Source organism: Chiloscyllium plagiosum, chromosome 2 (genome assembly GCF_004010195.1).
Source record: "Chiloscyllium plagiosum isolate BGI_BamShark_2017 chromosome 2, ASM401019v2, whole genome shotgun sequence".
NCBI lineage: Eukaryota > Metazoa > Chordata > Chondrichthyes > Orectolobiformes > Hemiscylliidae > Chiloscyllium > Chiloscyllium plagiosum.
Genome location: NC_057711.1, coordinates 75844854 through 75857722, shown reverse-complemented (window position 1 = coordinate 75857722; position 12869 = coordinate 75844854). Strand labels below are relative to the sequence as shown.

Here is a 12869-nt window from a genome sequence, read left to right as displayed (position 1 = left end):
TGTGAAGTACTAGCAGCATAAAAAACATATGGAGAACCTTAACATATGTGACGTGATTAGAAAGCCAAAATCGTAGACTAATGAGATATGAGTTTAAATCCCACTACAGGAAATGGAAATTTTAAATTAAGTTAATAAATCTAGAATAAAAATTTGGTTTCAGTAATAGTGATGATGTAACTACTAAATTGCGAGAAGCTACAGCCTAATTTTAACAAGCTGTGGGTGTCTCATGAGAATCCCAATGAAGCTCCAGGTAATAACTGGCCAAGATGAGTATGGGATGGGGATAGGGGGTGGGAATGAGAGTATCATTGCAATGGAGGGGTCATCTGGAGCAAAAGCGCTGTAGATTATTTCTGTGAATTGTGAAGGTACCTTTCTATTACAACAATTAGTTATTTGGATGGTGCTCCAGAGCATTGATGCAAGTTTGCAAAGTATGATCTAATTGCAATTTGCAATTGATGTCTAGTTGAGTGATGCAGAAACTCGGGCTACTCTTTGGAATCGTGAGTTCAAATTCTACAATGATGGAATTTTAAATCAATTAATAATTCTTGAATTGAAAACTCATCTCAGTAATGGTAATGGTTCGCCTACCATGAATTGTTGTAAAAGCTCATCTGGTTCATTAATGTACTTGAAGGCGAAAATCTGTCATCCTTACCAAGTCTGGCCGATATGTGGCTCCAGTCCTACAGTAATATGGTTGCTTCTTAACTGCCTTGAAATGGCCCAGTAAGCCATTCAATTCATGGGTAGTCAGGGATGGGCAACAAATGCTGACTATGCAGATGATACACAAATCCCATCAAAGAACAAAAAAAAATAAAATTATTATGGTCTTTTTTAAATTCAGAATCACAAATGGTGGAAAAACTACACTTGCAAGGAAACTTAAGAAAGCTGTTCCAAACAGCATGTTGCTATGTCAAGATACATTTTTTAAGGTAAGTCTTAAAATTTCTATTGTTGCTTAATTTCTATTATTACTTGAAATACATTAACACTGTTACATTATTTACGTGAGATGAGAAAAAAAACAAAATACCCATTCATACTAATCTAATATTGAATAAACTTATTTATACATCCGGACTATGCTCCGCCGATATCGCTTCTTTGGCAGGTGCCATCAAGTTACCAGCCGAACACATTGCACGTCCTTCAACCAAATGGCCATGTATGAAAATCTAAGGGACATAATCTTAATCAAATAAAGGGGACCTATGGTCAGTAAGAGCTGCTGCCACAATCACTCAAGGACTTCATCCAACCTCAGTCAGGGTGGGGTCAGGAGCAGGTTGTTTTGGGCCACAGTCAGTCCTTCAGGTCAGGTCCAACCAATGTGGGGATTATCAGTACGTAGTTGAAAAGTGGCGGGAAACCAGGCGGGATTCAATTGTCCTTAGTTGGGGCTGTTCTTCAAAGTTTGTTCAGGTGTAAGCCAGAATCAGTCCTGGGAGACTGGGCAGTAAATATTAAGAGCGAGGGTGTTATCTGTGGCACTGCTGTGTTTGGGAAAACAGGGAGCTCAAGTAGAGGGATTGAATGATTGAGGCATAATGATTGAATGACTGCTCCCTCTACTTGTTATCTCTTTGAAGAATTCTAATAAATTTGTCAGGCATGATTTTCCCTTCATGAAACCATGCTGACATTGTTTGATCATATTATACATTTCTAAATACTTGGTTATTTCATCCTTTACAATAGACTCTTTAACATTCTCTCACTTACAGATGTTAAGCTAATTGCCCTATACTTCCCTTTTATTGATCTCTTTCCCATTTGTATAAGATGTTACAGTGGCAGTTTTCTAAACATCTGCCACATTCCAGAAACTAAGGAGTCTTTGAAAATTCTTACCAGTGCATCAACTAATTCTATAGCTACTTTATTTAATTTAATATCCTAGTTTGTATGCTATCAGATCTAGGGGACTTAGTGGTCTTTATTTGTTTCAAGAGTATTTTTCTCCAGTGATTATTATTTCGTCTCATCCTTTTACCCCTTGAATGTTTAGTAATCTTGGAATGGCATTCGTATCTTTTACTGTGAAGACTAATGCTGAGAATTTATTCATCTCCTCTGCCATTTACCAACTCCCCATTATTATTTCTCTATGGCAGCTCAGTGGTTTGTGTGACTTTCTTCGATACTCCAGTTTCCTCTCAAAGTCCAAAGATATTGTTATGGACCAGACCAAACAATTTCAAGATATTCAGAAGATTGTCTAGACCCTAACCTTTTCTTATTTTGAGGTAAATGTGAGAGGTTGCATTCCAGGTGCAATTGGATTGGTTAATCTACCAGATTTAAAGCAAAACAGACTTTATTCTTCTACTACAGTTAAAATACAATAAAAGTAAAAAGGAATTGCAATAACTTAACTCGATTGGAAAACTTAACAGAATAATAGATACAGTAACTATGACTAATTAACTGTTCCAATAGAGTAACATCCCAAAGACACACTCTTGACAAAAGGCAAATTCAGAAAACAGATTATCTCGTATGCAACTCTAGCAGCCCTGGAGGGAAGAAGTAGCAAGAGAAAATCCTGAGATTTACTCCAACCCTGCTAGAACCCAGTAACAACTGCTGAAAGCTAAAACAAAAAAACTAAACTGAAAGTCCTGGTTCTGTGAGAGCTTTACCACATCCATTCAGGCTACTTCGAATGTTCCAACATTTAACAAAGATTCCAAGGCCTCACAACCTAATAGACTGCTTGGTATCTCTGCCTTAAAACTTCTCTTCGAAAAAAAGGACAAAATAATCTTTTAAAGCCATAGTATCATCACAGTGTGGATTGGCCATGCTAAATTATCTGTAGTGTTCAAGATTGTACAGGCTAGGTGGGTTAAGCTATGGTAAATCCATGAGGTGGTGCAGTGGGGTGGGGTGGGATGTTTTACAGAGGATCAGTACAGACCTAGGTGGACCAAATGGCGTCTATCTGCACTGTCGCGATTCTATGATGATTCTAGCCTCAATCCCTGAGTGGCCTTCTCTCTTCCTTTATATATATTTTAAAAAGCACTAGCTATACGTCTTGATATTACTTGCAAGTTTACCCTCAAAGTTTATCGTCTCAGTTTTTTCCAATCATCTCTTGTTGGTTTTAAAACATTCCTAAACCTCTGGATTACCACTAATCTTTGATATACTAGAGTTAGCACGATATTGATAACATTGGTAGAATCCTTCGATCTTTTAATTCTGAGGGTCTCTGACAAACCTACCTATTGCTTCTGTATTTGTTTATCCTTTTGCGCAAAGATATTAATGGCTGACACCATGGGGTCATCTTCAGCAGGGAGCTGATCGGGTGCCTGTTATCTGGGGCTTCACAGTGTCAGAGACCTGAAGAGTTTCTTCCTCGGTCAGCTGTGTAGACACGCCAGACAAACCAGAATATTCTCCAGTGTCTAATTTAGATAATGTCCGTACAGAGGTAGAAGTATCTGAGCTTTTGAAGTATACAGAAGACAGCCTTGCACAAAACAAGAGGGGGAATTGTATTGCACAATAGGTATAAAAGCTTGAGCAATTCAAAAGGTGTTCACATTGTTGGTAATAGGGGAGTAGCACAGCATAGGCAATGAAGTTTAATCAGCTGCCAGGATATGGAGATCTCAACAGCACCACATGAGCAGTCATGGTCCTCTTTCACGAGTTCAGGAATTACTCCTCTTACGAAATGAGATGAAGGTTTACTATCCACCTTTGGCCCTTTCAGCCCTATTATGGCCTGTTTTTTTTGTCCTGCAGGGATTGAGTGAAATGAAAGTGGTTGGAAGAGTTGTTCATGTTGCAAATGCCAGAAGGTAGTGTGGTGTCCCAAAAGAGTGAATGGAAAGTGCTGAGGATAGGAGGCTTTGTATTTAGGAGGTTGAGTTGAGCAAGAGCTTTGAGGAAAGATGGTGCATGCATTTGTGGTAAACCATGAGTCTTGGTGGAAGAGGTGTGCAATGACAGAGTTAAAAATCACACAACACCAGGTTATAATCCAACAGGTTTAATTGGAAGCACTAGATTTCGGAGCGCTGCTCCTTCATCAGGTGGTTGTGCTTCAAAAGCTAGTGCTTCCAATTAAACTTGTTGGGCTATAACCTGGTGTTGTGTGATTTTTAACTTTGTACACCCCAGTCCAATACCGGCATCTCCATATCATGCAGTGACAGAGTTAGAGTGAATGTAAGGTAACAAGGAGAACATGGTGGCACTTACCCTGGCAAAGTGCAGGAGTTCATTAACCTCTTGCAGCATTGTACCATGTTCCTCCAAACTGTGGAGGCAGCACTTTTCGCCAAGCTGGCAGTGTTCATTCTATGGTCACTTTCATCAATCCTAATGAAAGAAAATGGCACTCCTCTTCACCACACCAGCCCTACGGGCCTCCAGGTCCCTATCAGGGAAGCAGAGTGCCAAATCCTCTCATGGGCCATGTCCTTTGGAATGTACAAGAGCACTGGCTTGCAGTATTTGAAATAGGATGCACCTGGGGTTTAGATATGGTGCCTACAACATGAACACCAGGAGGTCCTGGAATTGCCATCTGTTCTGCCTTTGCTCACGCAAGACTGCATGAGAATGGCCCTGTGAAGACCAGTGCATAATTAATGAGTTGAGTTGCACAGAATTGTATGAGAAAATTTGCCAGAGGTCGCAAAGAGAAAACATTAAAGAAACTTGCAACAATTGACAGAGCCAAAATATAGGAAGGTTCAACTCGTTATTACTGATCAAGTAATCGACATGCCCAGGGTAATGATTGGGGTCCCATCCTTCAAATCCCATCACAGTAGCTATTCTTTCAGTTCCATGAATGGATAAAGAAAAAACTATTTGTTGCTTCATGATCATTGGGTCAAAGTGTTGAAACTTCCTAATGGCACTGTCAGAGCATCTACAATACATGTACATGGATTGCAACAGTTCAAGAAGGCATGTCATAACCACTTTCTCAAAGGCACCTAGGGATTGACAATATATGAAAACATTTACTGTAGCATCACTAATGACCACTTATTTCCTTTAGCCGTAGATAAATTAGGTCTGTCCTTGGTGACTGTTTCACATTAAATCTTAATTTAGCCTTCACGCTTTCCCCGATAGAATATATTAAAATATGCTGAAATGAATTCATCAGTGAAATGAGATGTGCCTTTAAGAAGGATTTGTTCTGTCATGTTTCTTTTGAAAGCAAATCTTGTAAACTTTGAGCCAAGCTGTCTACTCGGAGCCCAACTAGCTTTGGTATTTTTTAAAAGTTGGAACAACAGAAGATGTATGAAGAGGTGGGGCCAAACTCTCACAGAACCAGGATTTTAGTTTTCTCTATCAGCAGTTGCTGGGGTCTTGAAGCTGGATGTGGAAGCTGTTCTTCCACTCTCTGTTGAAACTGCAAGCTTGGGTTCTTTTCCTGCTGCTAGAATTGCATGTGAGGCAATCTATTTTATTGAGTTTGCCTTTGATAAGGGTGTGTTTATGGGATGTTACTATTTTGGAACAGTTGCTGTTTTATAGTTAAATAATCTATTCTTCTGTAATGATTTCCAATAGAGTTGAGTTATTCCAATCATCTTAATTTTGTTTGTATTTTAACTAAAGTGTAAAAATAAAGGGTGTTTTGCTTCAAGCATTTGAATTGTATCCAGAACACAATACCTTACACATACTATTAAAAGAAAGAAAAAGTTGGGGTCTAGGCTTCCTTCTTAATACATTTTGAAGGGTTTGGTCTGGTCCATAACAAAAGTGATTAAAAGTAGAAACTAAGTCCCTGAAAAGTCATGGGGTTCCACTATTGTGTTTGGCGTGAAACTGGCAGAAGTCTTTGGAAAATGACAAGAATTCTGATACAGCAGGTTTTTACCATTTTCAGGAAAATTTGGCATGACATAGGGTTTCAGTAGATTAATTCATAAGAATGATGTGTACTTGTTGTTAAGGCTTTATTTGGAACCCAGTATTGTTTTAGATGCGAATTAGTTACTGTCCAACTTATACTTCAAACTCAATTTGGGTCACAACCACAGAACATCTGCAGATGCAATGCTAATTTAATCTGTAGGATCATGATTAGTCGGATCACAATATCTATTAAAATGTACTTTTAAGCTGGTGGTACCGTCTATAGTTCTGGGTGCGTAATGTTTCAAGTCTTCTTTATTTTCTGTGAAGTGCTAAAATGAGCAAAGTAAATGCTTTCTTGTGTTTTATTAAGTTGAATTGTGATCCTAATTTAATTTTGTTCTGCCTTTTTGTTTACATATTTTTGCCCACTGAAAGATATCTCTTAGACCATGTTACTTAGCTAAGTCTCCATGAGCCATTGTGGTTTCTGCTTATTGCACACACTGTTCTTACAACTCTGCCATCTTTCATAACTTTGTTTTGAAAGTGTCACATCTTCTTTGTTCATTGTAATAAATATCTCTTAAATCCTTTTTCTATTAATCCACTGGTAATTCTCTCTTCATATTTGGGAGTTGAACTTCTGAAAGAATGGAATCAGTATATCACTGTTCCTAAATTTTTAATAGCTCCAAGCTTCAAATCTTGTATGGACCAGAAGCTGAGACTAATTCCTAAAACTATGGATGAGGAATTTTATTTTGGACTAAACTTTTATATTTATTTTTTCCAGCCTGCCAGTGAAGTAGAGGTCGGACAAGATGGGTTTCAGCAGTATGATGGTAAGATTTGATACATTAAGGAAACAGACCCTTCAGTCTAACTCATCCATGCCGATCAAGTTTCCCAAACTAAACTAGTCCTATTTGCCTGCGTTTGGCCCATATCTCTCTAAAGCTTTCCTATTCATGTATCTGTATCTTTTAAATGTTGGCACTGTACTTTATTCTACCACTTCCCCTGTCTGTTAATTCCACATATAAATCGCCCTCTGTTTGAAACAGTTTCCTCTTATGTCCCTTTAAAATCTTTTGCTTCTCACCTTAAAAATCTAGTTTTGAACTCCTCTACACTAGAGAAAACACCTTTGCTCTTCAGCTTATCTCTGCTCATGATTTTATAAACCTTCAGAAGGTCACCCCTCAAATTTCTATGCTCCAATTAAAAACATCTTAGCCTATTCAGCCTCTCCTTATAACTCAAACTCTCCAGTCACAGCAACATCCTTGTAAATCTTTGCTGAACCCCCTAAAATTTAATAATATCCTTCCTATAGCAGGGCGACCCGAACTCTTAATGATACTCCAAAATTGGCCTCACTAATGTCCTGTGCAACCTGACATCCCGACTCATATACTAAATGGTCTGAGCAATGAAGGCAAATGTGCTAAATGCTTTCTTAACCACCCTGTCTACCTATGATGCAACTTTCAAAGAACCATGTACCTGAACCCTTTGGTCTCTCTGTTTGGCAACATTACCTAGGGCCCTACCATTAATTGTACTAGACCTGCCTTTGTTTGTTTTGCCAAAATACAATAGCTCTCATTTATCCAAACTAAATTCCATCTGCCAGTCGTTAGCCAATTGCCATAATTGATCTAGATGCCTTTGTAAGCTTAAATAACCTACACTGTCCACTGTACTACCAGTTTTGGTATTATCTGCAAACTTACTAACCATGCCTCCTAAATTTTCATCCAGATATTTTATATAAATGACAAACAACAGTATGTCCAGCACTGATACATGCGGTACACGGCTGGTCACAGGCCTCCAATCCAAAAAACAACCCTCCACCACCACTCTCTGTCTCCAAACATCAAGCCAATTTTGTATCTAATTGACAGACTCTCCTTGAATTCCATGTGATCTAACTTTACTAACTAGTCAACCATGCAGAATCTTGTCAAAGACTTTACTAAAGTCCACGCAGACAACATCTACCATTCTGCCCTCATATATCCTTTTGGTCATGTTCTCAAAAAGCTCAATCAAACTTGTGAGGCACGTTTTCCCATGCACAAAGCCTTGCTGAATATCCCTAATAAGTCCTTACCTCTCCCAATGCATGTAAATTCTATCTCTCAGAATCCCCTCCAACAACTTACCCGCCATTGCTGTCAGATTCACCAGTCTGTCATTCCCAGGCTTCTCCTACAACCTTTCTTAGGTAAAGGCACAACATTAGCCATGTTGTAGTCCTCCTGCACCTCATCCGTGGCTGTACAGAATACACATATCTCTGCTAGGACCCTGTAATTTCTTTCCTAGCTTCCCACGATGTCCTGGTATACACTTGATCTGGTCCTGGACATTTATCCATCTTTATGTTTTTCAAGACCTCCTGCATCTCCTCTCCTGTGATGTGGGCTGTTTTCATGACATCAATATCTAGTTCCTAGCCTCCATATCCATAATAAATACTCAGCCAAAATAACATCTCTGTGACAGGTTTTCAATGCAACTATCACAACATAGTGGTCATAGTTTTCAATTCAAAGGAACAGAGACCCTATTGGACTTGGCCTAGTTGTTCTGCATGATTCAACATTATAAGAACCTGTATGAAATAGTTATCAAAAATATTGTAATAGATGGCGGCACATACTCAAGAAATTCTCTTGGTATTTGAATATTTAATTTCTTTGTCGCTACTTGCCTCTATTGGTAACTACAGTTCATCATTCAGAATTAAGCTATTCTGTATTACAGAGTACAGTGTGATCTATTCTAGGCTTTGTTAATAAGAGGATAGGATATTAAAGCAAGGATGTTATACTGAACCTTTAGTCCTCAGATGGAGTAAGTGAGGACTGCAGATGCTGGGATCAGAGCTTAAATATGTGTTGCTGGAAAAGCGCAGCAAGTCAGGCAGCATCAAAGGAGAAGGAGAATCGACGTTTTGGGCATAAGCGGGCTTATGCCCGAAACGTCGATTCTCCTTCTCCTCAGATGGAGTACAGTGTACAGTCCTGGGCACCACTTTTTAAGGAGGAAATGAATGCACTGGAGAGATTGCAGAAGAGGTTTATGAAATTAAAAAAACTTTAGTTATAAGGACAAATTGATAAAGTTGGGGCTGTTTTCCTTGAGAGGAGGACACTGAGGGGAGGTTTAGTAGAAGTTTTAAAATCATGAGGGGTGGTGGAGATTCAAGACGGTGGCAGTCTAAACAGTCTGCTGTGTTGGGCTCTGTGCCGTACCCCAGGCAAGGTGGGCTCCTACCCTTCACCCTCATTAGCCATCCCTGAGGAAAGTTTATAATGTAAAGTAGGGAGAAACCTAGAGTCCTTTAAAATTTAAGATTTGACAGATCTGGAGCTGAAATGAAGACTTCCAAGGGAAAGGGAGTACAACAGGCAGGTAACTCCCCTACTATGTTGAGCACACCCGCATTCGTTACCTCAACTCCTGTGGCGGCACCCTTAGGTTCATTGGAGCAACAGCATTTACTAACAGAGTTTGCAAAACTCCATGAAAGTATCGAGAGAGTGCTGGAACCAACTACTGCCATGTTGAAAAAGTATGAGCAGGCTTTGGATCAGCTTGTAGAAGCGGTGGAACAGAGGACCGCAGCCTCTAAGGCCACGACAGGGAGCTCCAAGGGGTGGGCCTGAACTTTGGAAGGCCAGGTTTGGGCTCTGCAGGAACAAGAACTGAGGTTGGAGGAAAAAAATCTATGGATCTTGGGCTTACCAAAGCATGAAGAAGGTGAAAATCTTGCTGATTTTCTCGAGAGATGGCTTCTGGAGTTGCAAGGGATGGAGATTGAGTCAGGCGGGGTGAATGTGGAGCAGGCCCACTGGATTGCAATGTGCAAGTCCGGGCCAGCCCAGCGTCCCTGCCCGGTCCTCGTGTAACTTCAGCGTTATGTGGAAAAGCAATTAATAATAGAAACAGCCAGATGATAGGGTGAAGATCCACAGGCTTTGGCTTATAAAAGTTCAAAGATAATGTTCTTTCATGACTTTTCTGTGGCCATAATTAAGAAAAGGAAAGCCTTTGATGATGTAAAGAAAATATTAAGAGTTTTAAACATTCACTATTCTCTGAGGTACCCAGCAGTGCTATGTTTCAATTATGGGGGGACTGTTGACAACTTTGACTTGGCGGAAAAAGTACAAGAATTTTTGAACTTGCTGAAATGATACACTTTGGCCGAGGAGGAATGAGGAAAAGATGAGTGCGGGTAATGGCATAATATAAATTTTTTTTATCTTCTCTGTCTTTGTTCTTTTCCCTTTTGGAGTCTTGGGCCTTATAGGCTTAATATTGCTTTGGTGTAAAATCCGTTATGTTTTATGTTATATCTGTTTGGTGGTTATTAGTTTTTCTGTTGTGGGTTTTGCTGGGTGAGGGGTGGTTACTCCTTTAATGCAAAGATGTGTGGAGTTGAGATGTGGAGGGGGTGGGATAGGCGTCCAGTGTTAACTTGTAGAAGTATAAATAATGAGTTTTTTTCCATTGCTTAGGTTTGGGGCATGGCCTTAACTGCAAGGTGCGAGGATGGTTGTGAGGTTGGGAGGGGGATCTCTGGAAGGAGTTGGGGCGGAGGGGGATCTCTGGAAATTTGCGTTTTTTGTGTTTATTTGTTCAAGTTAAGAGAAGAGGTTAATTTTTTTAGTTTTAGTAGTTTTGGTAGTGTTTGTAGGAATAATCTTTAGATTTGATAAAGTTTTTCCTCCGCTCATCGGACATTGAATAGTTTCTTCCTCTTGGGAGACAACGGCCTGCAGAGGGCAGTCATGGCTAGCGATCTGTTCAGGTGGTGCACCTGGAACATAAAGGGGAGTTATTCCCCCATTAAAAAGAAAAAGGTGCTGTCAAATCTTAGGAAGGAAAGTGTTGACTTCGTACTCTTGCAAGAGACACATCTGACTGATGGGGAACATCTGAAGTTAGAGCAAGGGGGATACGATAGAGTATTCTTTTCCTTCTTTACATTCAAAAGCAGACGAGTGGCCAGACTAGTATGAAAGAACCTCCCATTTCAGGTGACAGATCAAATCAAGGATAAGTATGGACGGTTCATCATTCGCAAGGCACTGATACACGGAGAAGAATATGGCATCCTGAACGTTTACTGTCTCCTGGCACATCCTGTCAGATTTTTAGTTGATGCAGTCTCTCAATTAATGGCTCTTGGGGTACGCCATACGATTATAGGAGGAGACTTCAATTGTCTCATGGACTCTGGGGACAGGATGCCAGGAGGACTGTTGGGTATACCTCGGCAGTCTAGACAGTTAGTGAACTTGTGTGAGGAGTTGGGGCTAGTAGATTTGTAGAGGTGCCTCCACCCAAGGGACTTCACCGTTTACCCGCACAAGTGCCACACAAGAATTGGTATGTTCTTTGTTCCGTCAGTTTGTTTGAACTTGATGTTTGCCTGCAGGATTGGGAGCATAACTATTTCAGACCATGCAGCAGTATATTTAGATCTGAAGACCAAAGGTAGTGGAGTAGGCACGCTGCACTGATGCATGGACCCGTTTCTGTTGAAGGATGAAAATTTTGCACAGTATATCACAAGGGAGCTCAGGGCTTTTTGGGACATTAATCGGCAGTAATCCATCAGTATTCTGGGAGACCACCAAAGCATTCTTAAGGGGTATGATTATTTCATACTCGAAAACAAGGAGGCGGCAGAGAGGAGAGCAGCAGTAGATGCTTGAGGCCCGGCTGAAGGCAGCTGAATCGGCATATTATACCAGATCATCCGTGGTCAAATTGCAATGGGCTATGACTCTCCGGGCTGCTCCAGACTCAGCGCTCGGTGGCGAAGTGAGGGGTTTTCCTTTGCAAAGCAAAGGCTGTTTGAATATGGGGACAAGCCAGGTATCTACCTGGCTAGGAAGAGAAGTGCTCCATAGTCCATTGTGTCTATCAGGGAGAGAAATGGCAATGTCACTTGTGAACTGAGGAAGATCAATGACAGATTCCGGGAGTTCTATGCAGAGTTATGCCGGTCAGAGGGCTGTGAGGATTGAAAAGCGAGAATGGAATCCTTTTCTGAAAACTTGGACTTCCCCAATATAAAAGGTCTCCCTTTTAAATGCAACTCTGACAGTACAGGAGGCGCAAGCAGCTCCAAGCTGGCAAGGCACCTGGTCCAGACAGGTTCCCAAGTGAACTTTATAAGGGGTTTATACACATGTTAACTGAACCACTGCTGGAGATGTATAGTCATTTATATAGCCAGGACTGCCTTCCACGCTCTCTTAGGAAAGCTAATAACTCCCTTATTTTAAGAAAAGGGAAAGACCCTGAAGATTGTACATCATTCAGACCCCTATCATTGTTGAATGTGGATTTTAAAATTCTATTAAAGGTGTTGGCTCTGAGGTTGGAGAAGGTATTGCTTGTTATTGTTAAAGAGGACCAACGGATTTTATCAAGGGCCGCAGCTCCTCCAACAATATCATATGGGTATTGAATATAGTACAAATATGTCAGCAGAGAAAGAGTCTGGGTTTGGTGGCCCCTCTGGTTGCAGTAAAGGCTTTTGAATGGATGGAATGGTCGTATCACTTTGCTGTTCTAGATCGTTTTGGTCTGGGAGGGGCTTTCGCCGGGTGGGTCCCAATGTTATATAAAGACCCCAAGGCAGCGGTTATCATGAATGGGGTTAAATTGAGAAATTTTGTTGTGGGGAGGGGCAGCCGAAAGGGATGTTCCCTGTCACCGCTACTGCTTACCTTGGTACTTAGAGTCACAGAGATGTACAGCACGGAAACAGACCCTTCAGTCCAACTTGTTCATGCCGACCAGATATCCCAACCCAATCTAGTCCCACCTGCCAGCACCTGGCCCATATTCACCCAAAACCTTCCTATTCATATACCCATCCAATGCCTCTTAAATGTTGCAATTGTACTGACCTCCAACACTTCCTCTTGCAGCTCATTTCATACATGTACCACCCTCTGTGTGAAAAC

The 12869-nt window shown here is 40.7% G+C and overlaps 1 protein-coding gene across 2 annotated transcripts in view; it reads left to right on the top strand.

Annotated features, from left to right (window-relative positions):
- Nucleotides 1-12869, top strand: part of LOC122561012 (nicotinamide riboside kinase 1-like) — a 49429-nt gene that overhangs the window by 26684 nt on the left and 9876 nt on the right. For both annotated transcript variants that reach the window (XM_043712283.1, XM_043712292.1), the window contains exons 4-5: nt 863-953; nt 6662-6710. In XM_043712283.1, coding sequence (XP_043568218.1) covers nt 863-953; nt 6662-6710 — 140 coding nt within the window. The remainder of the gene's footprint in view (nt 1-862; nt 954-6661; nt 6711-12869) is intronic.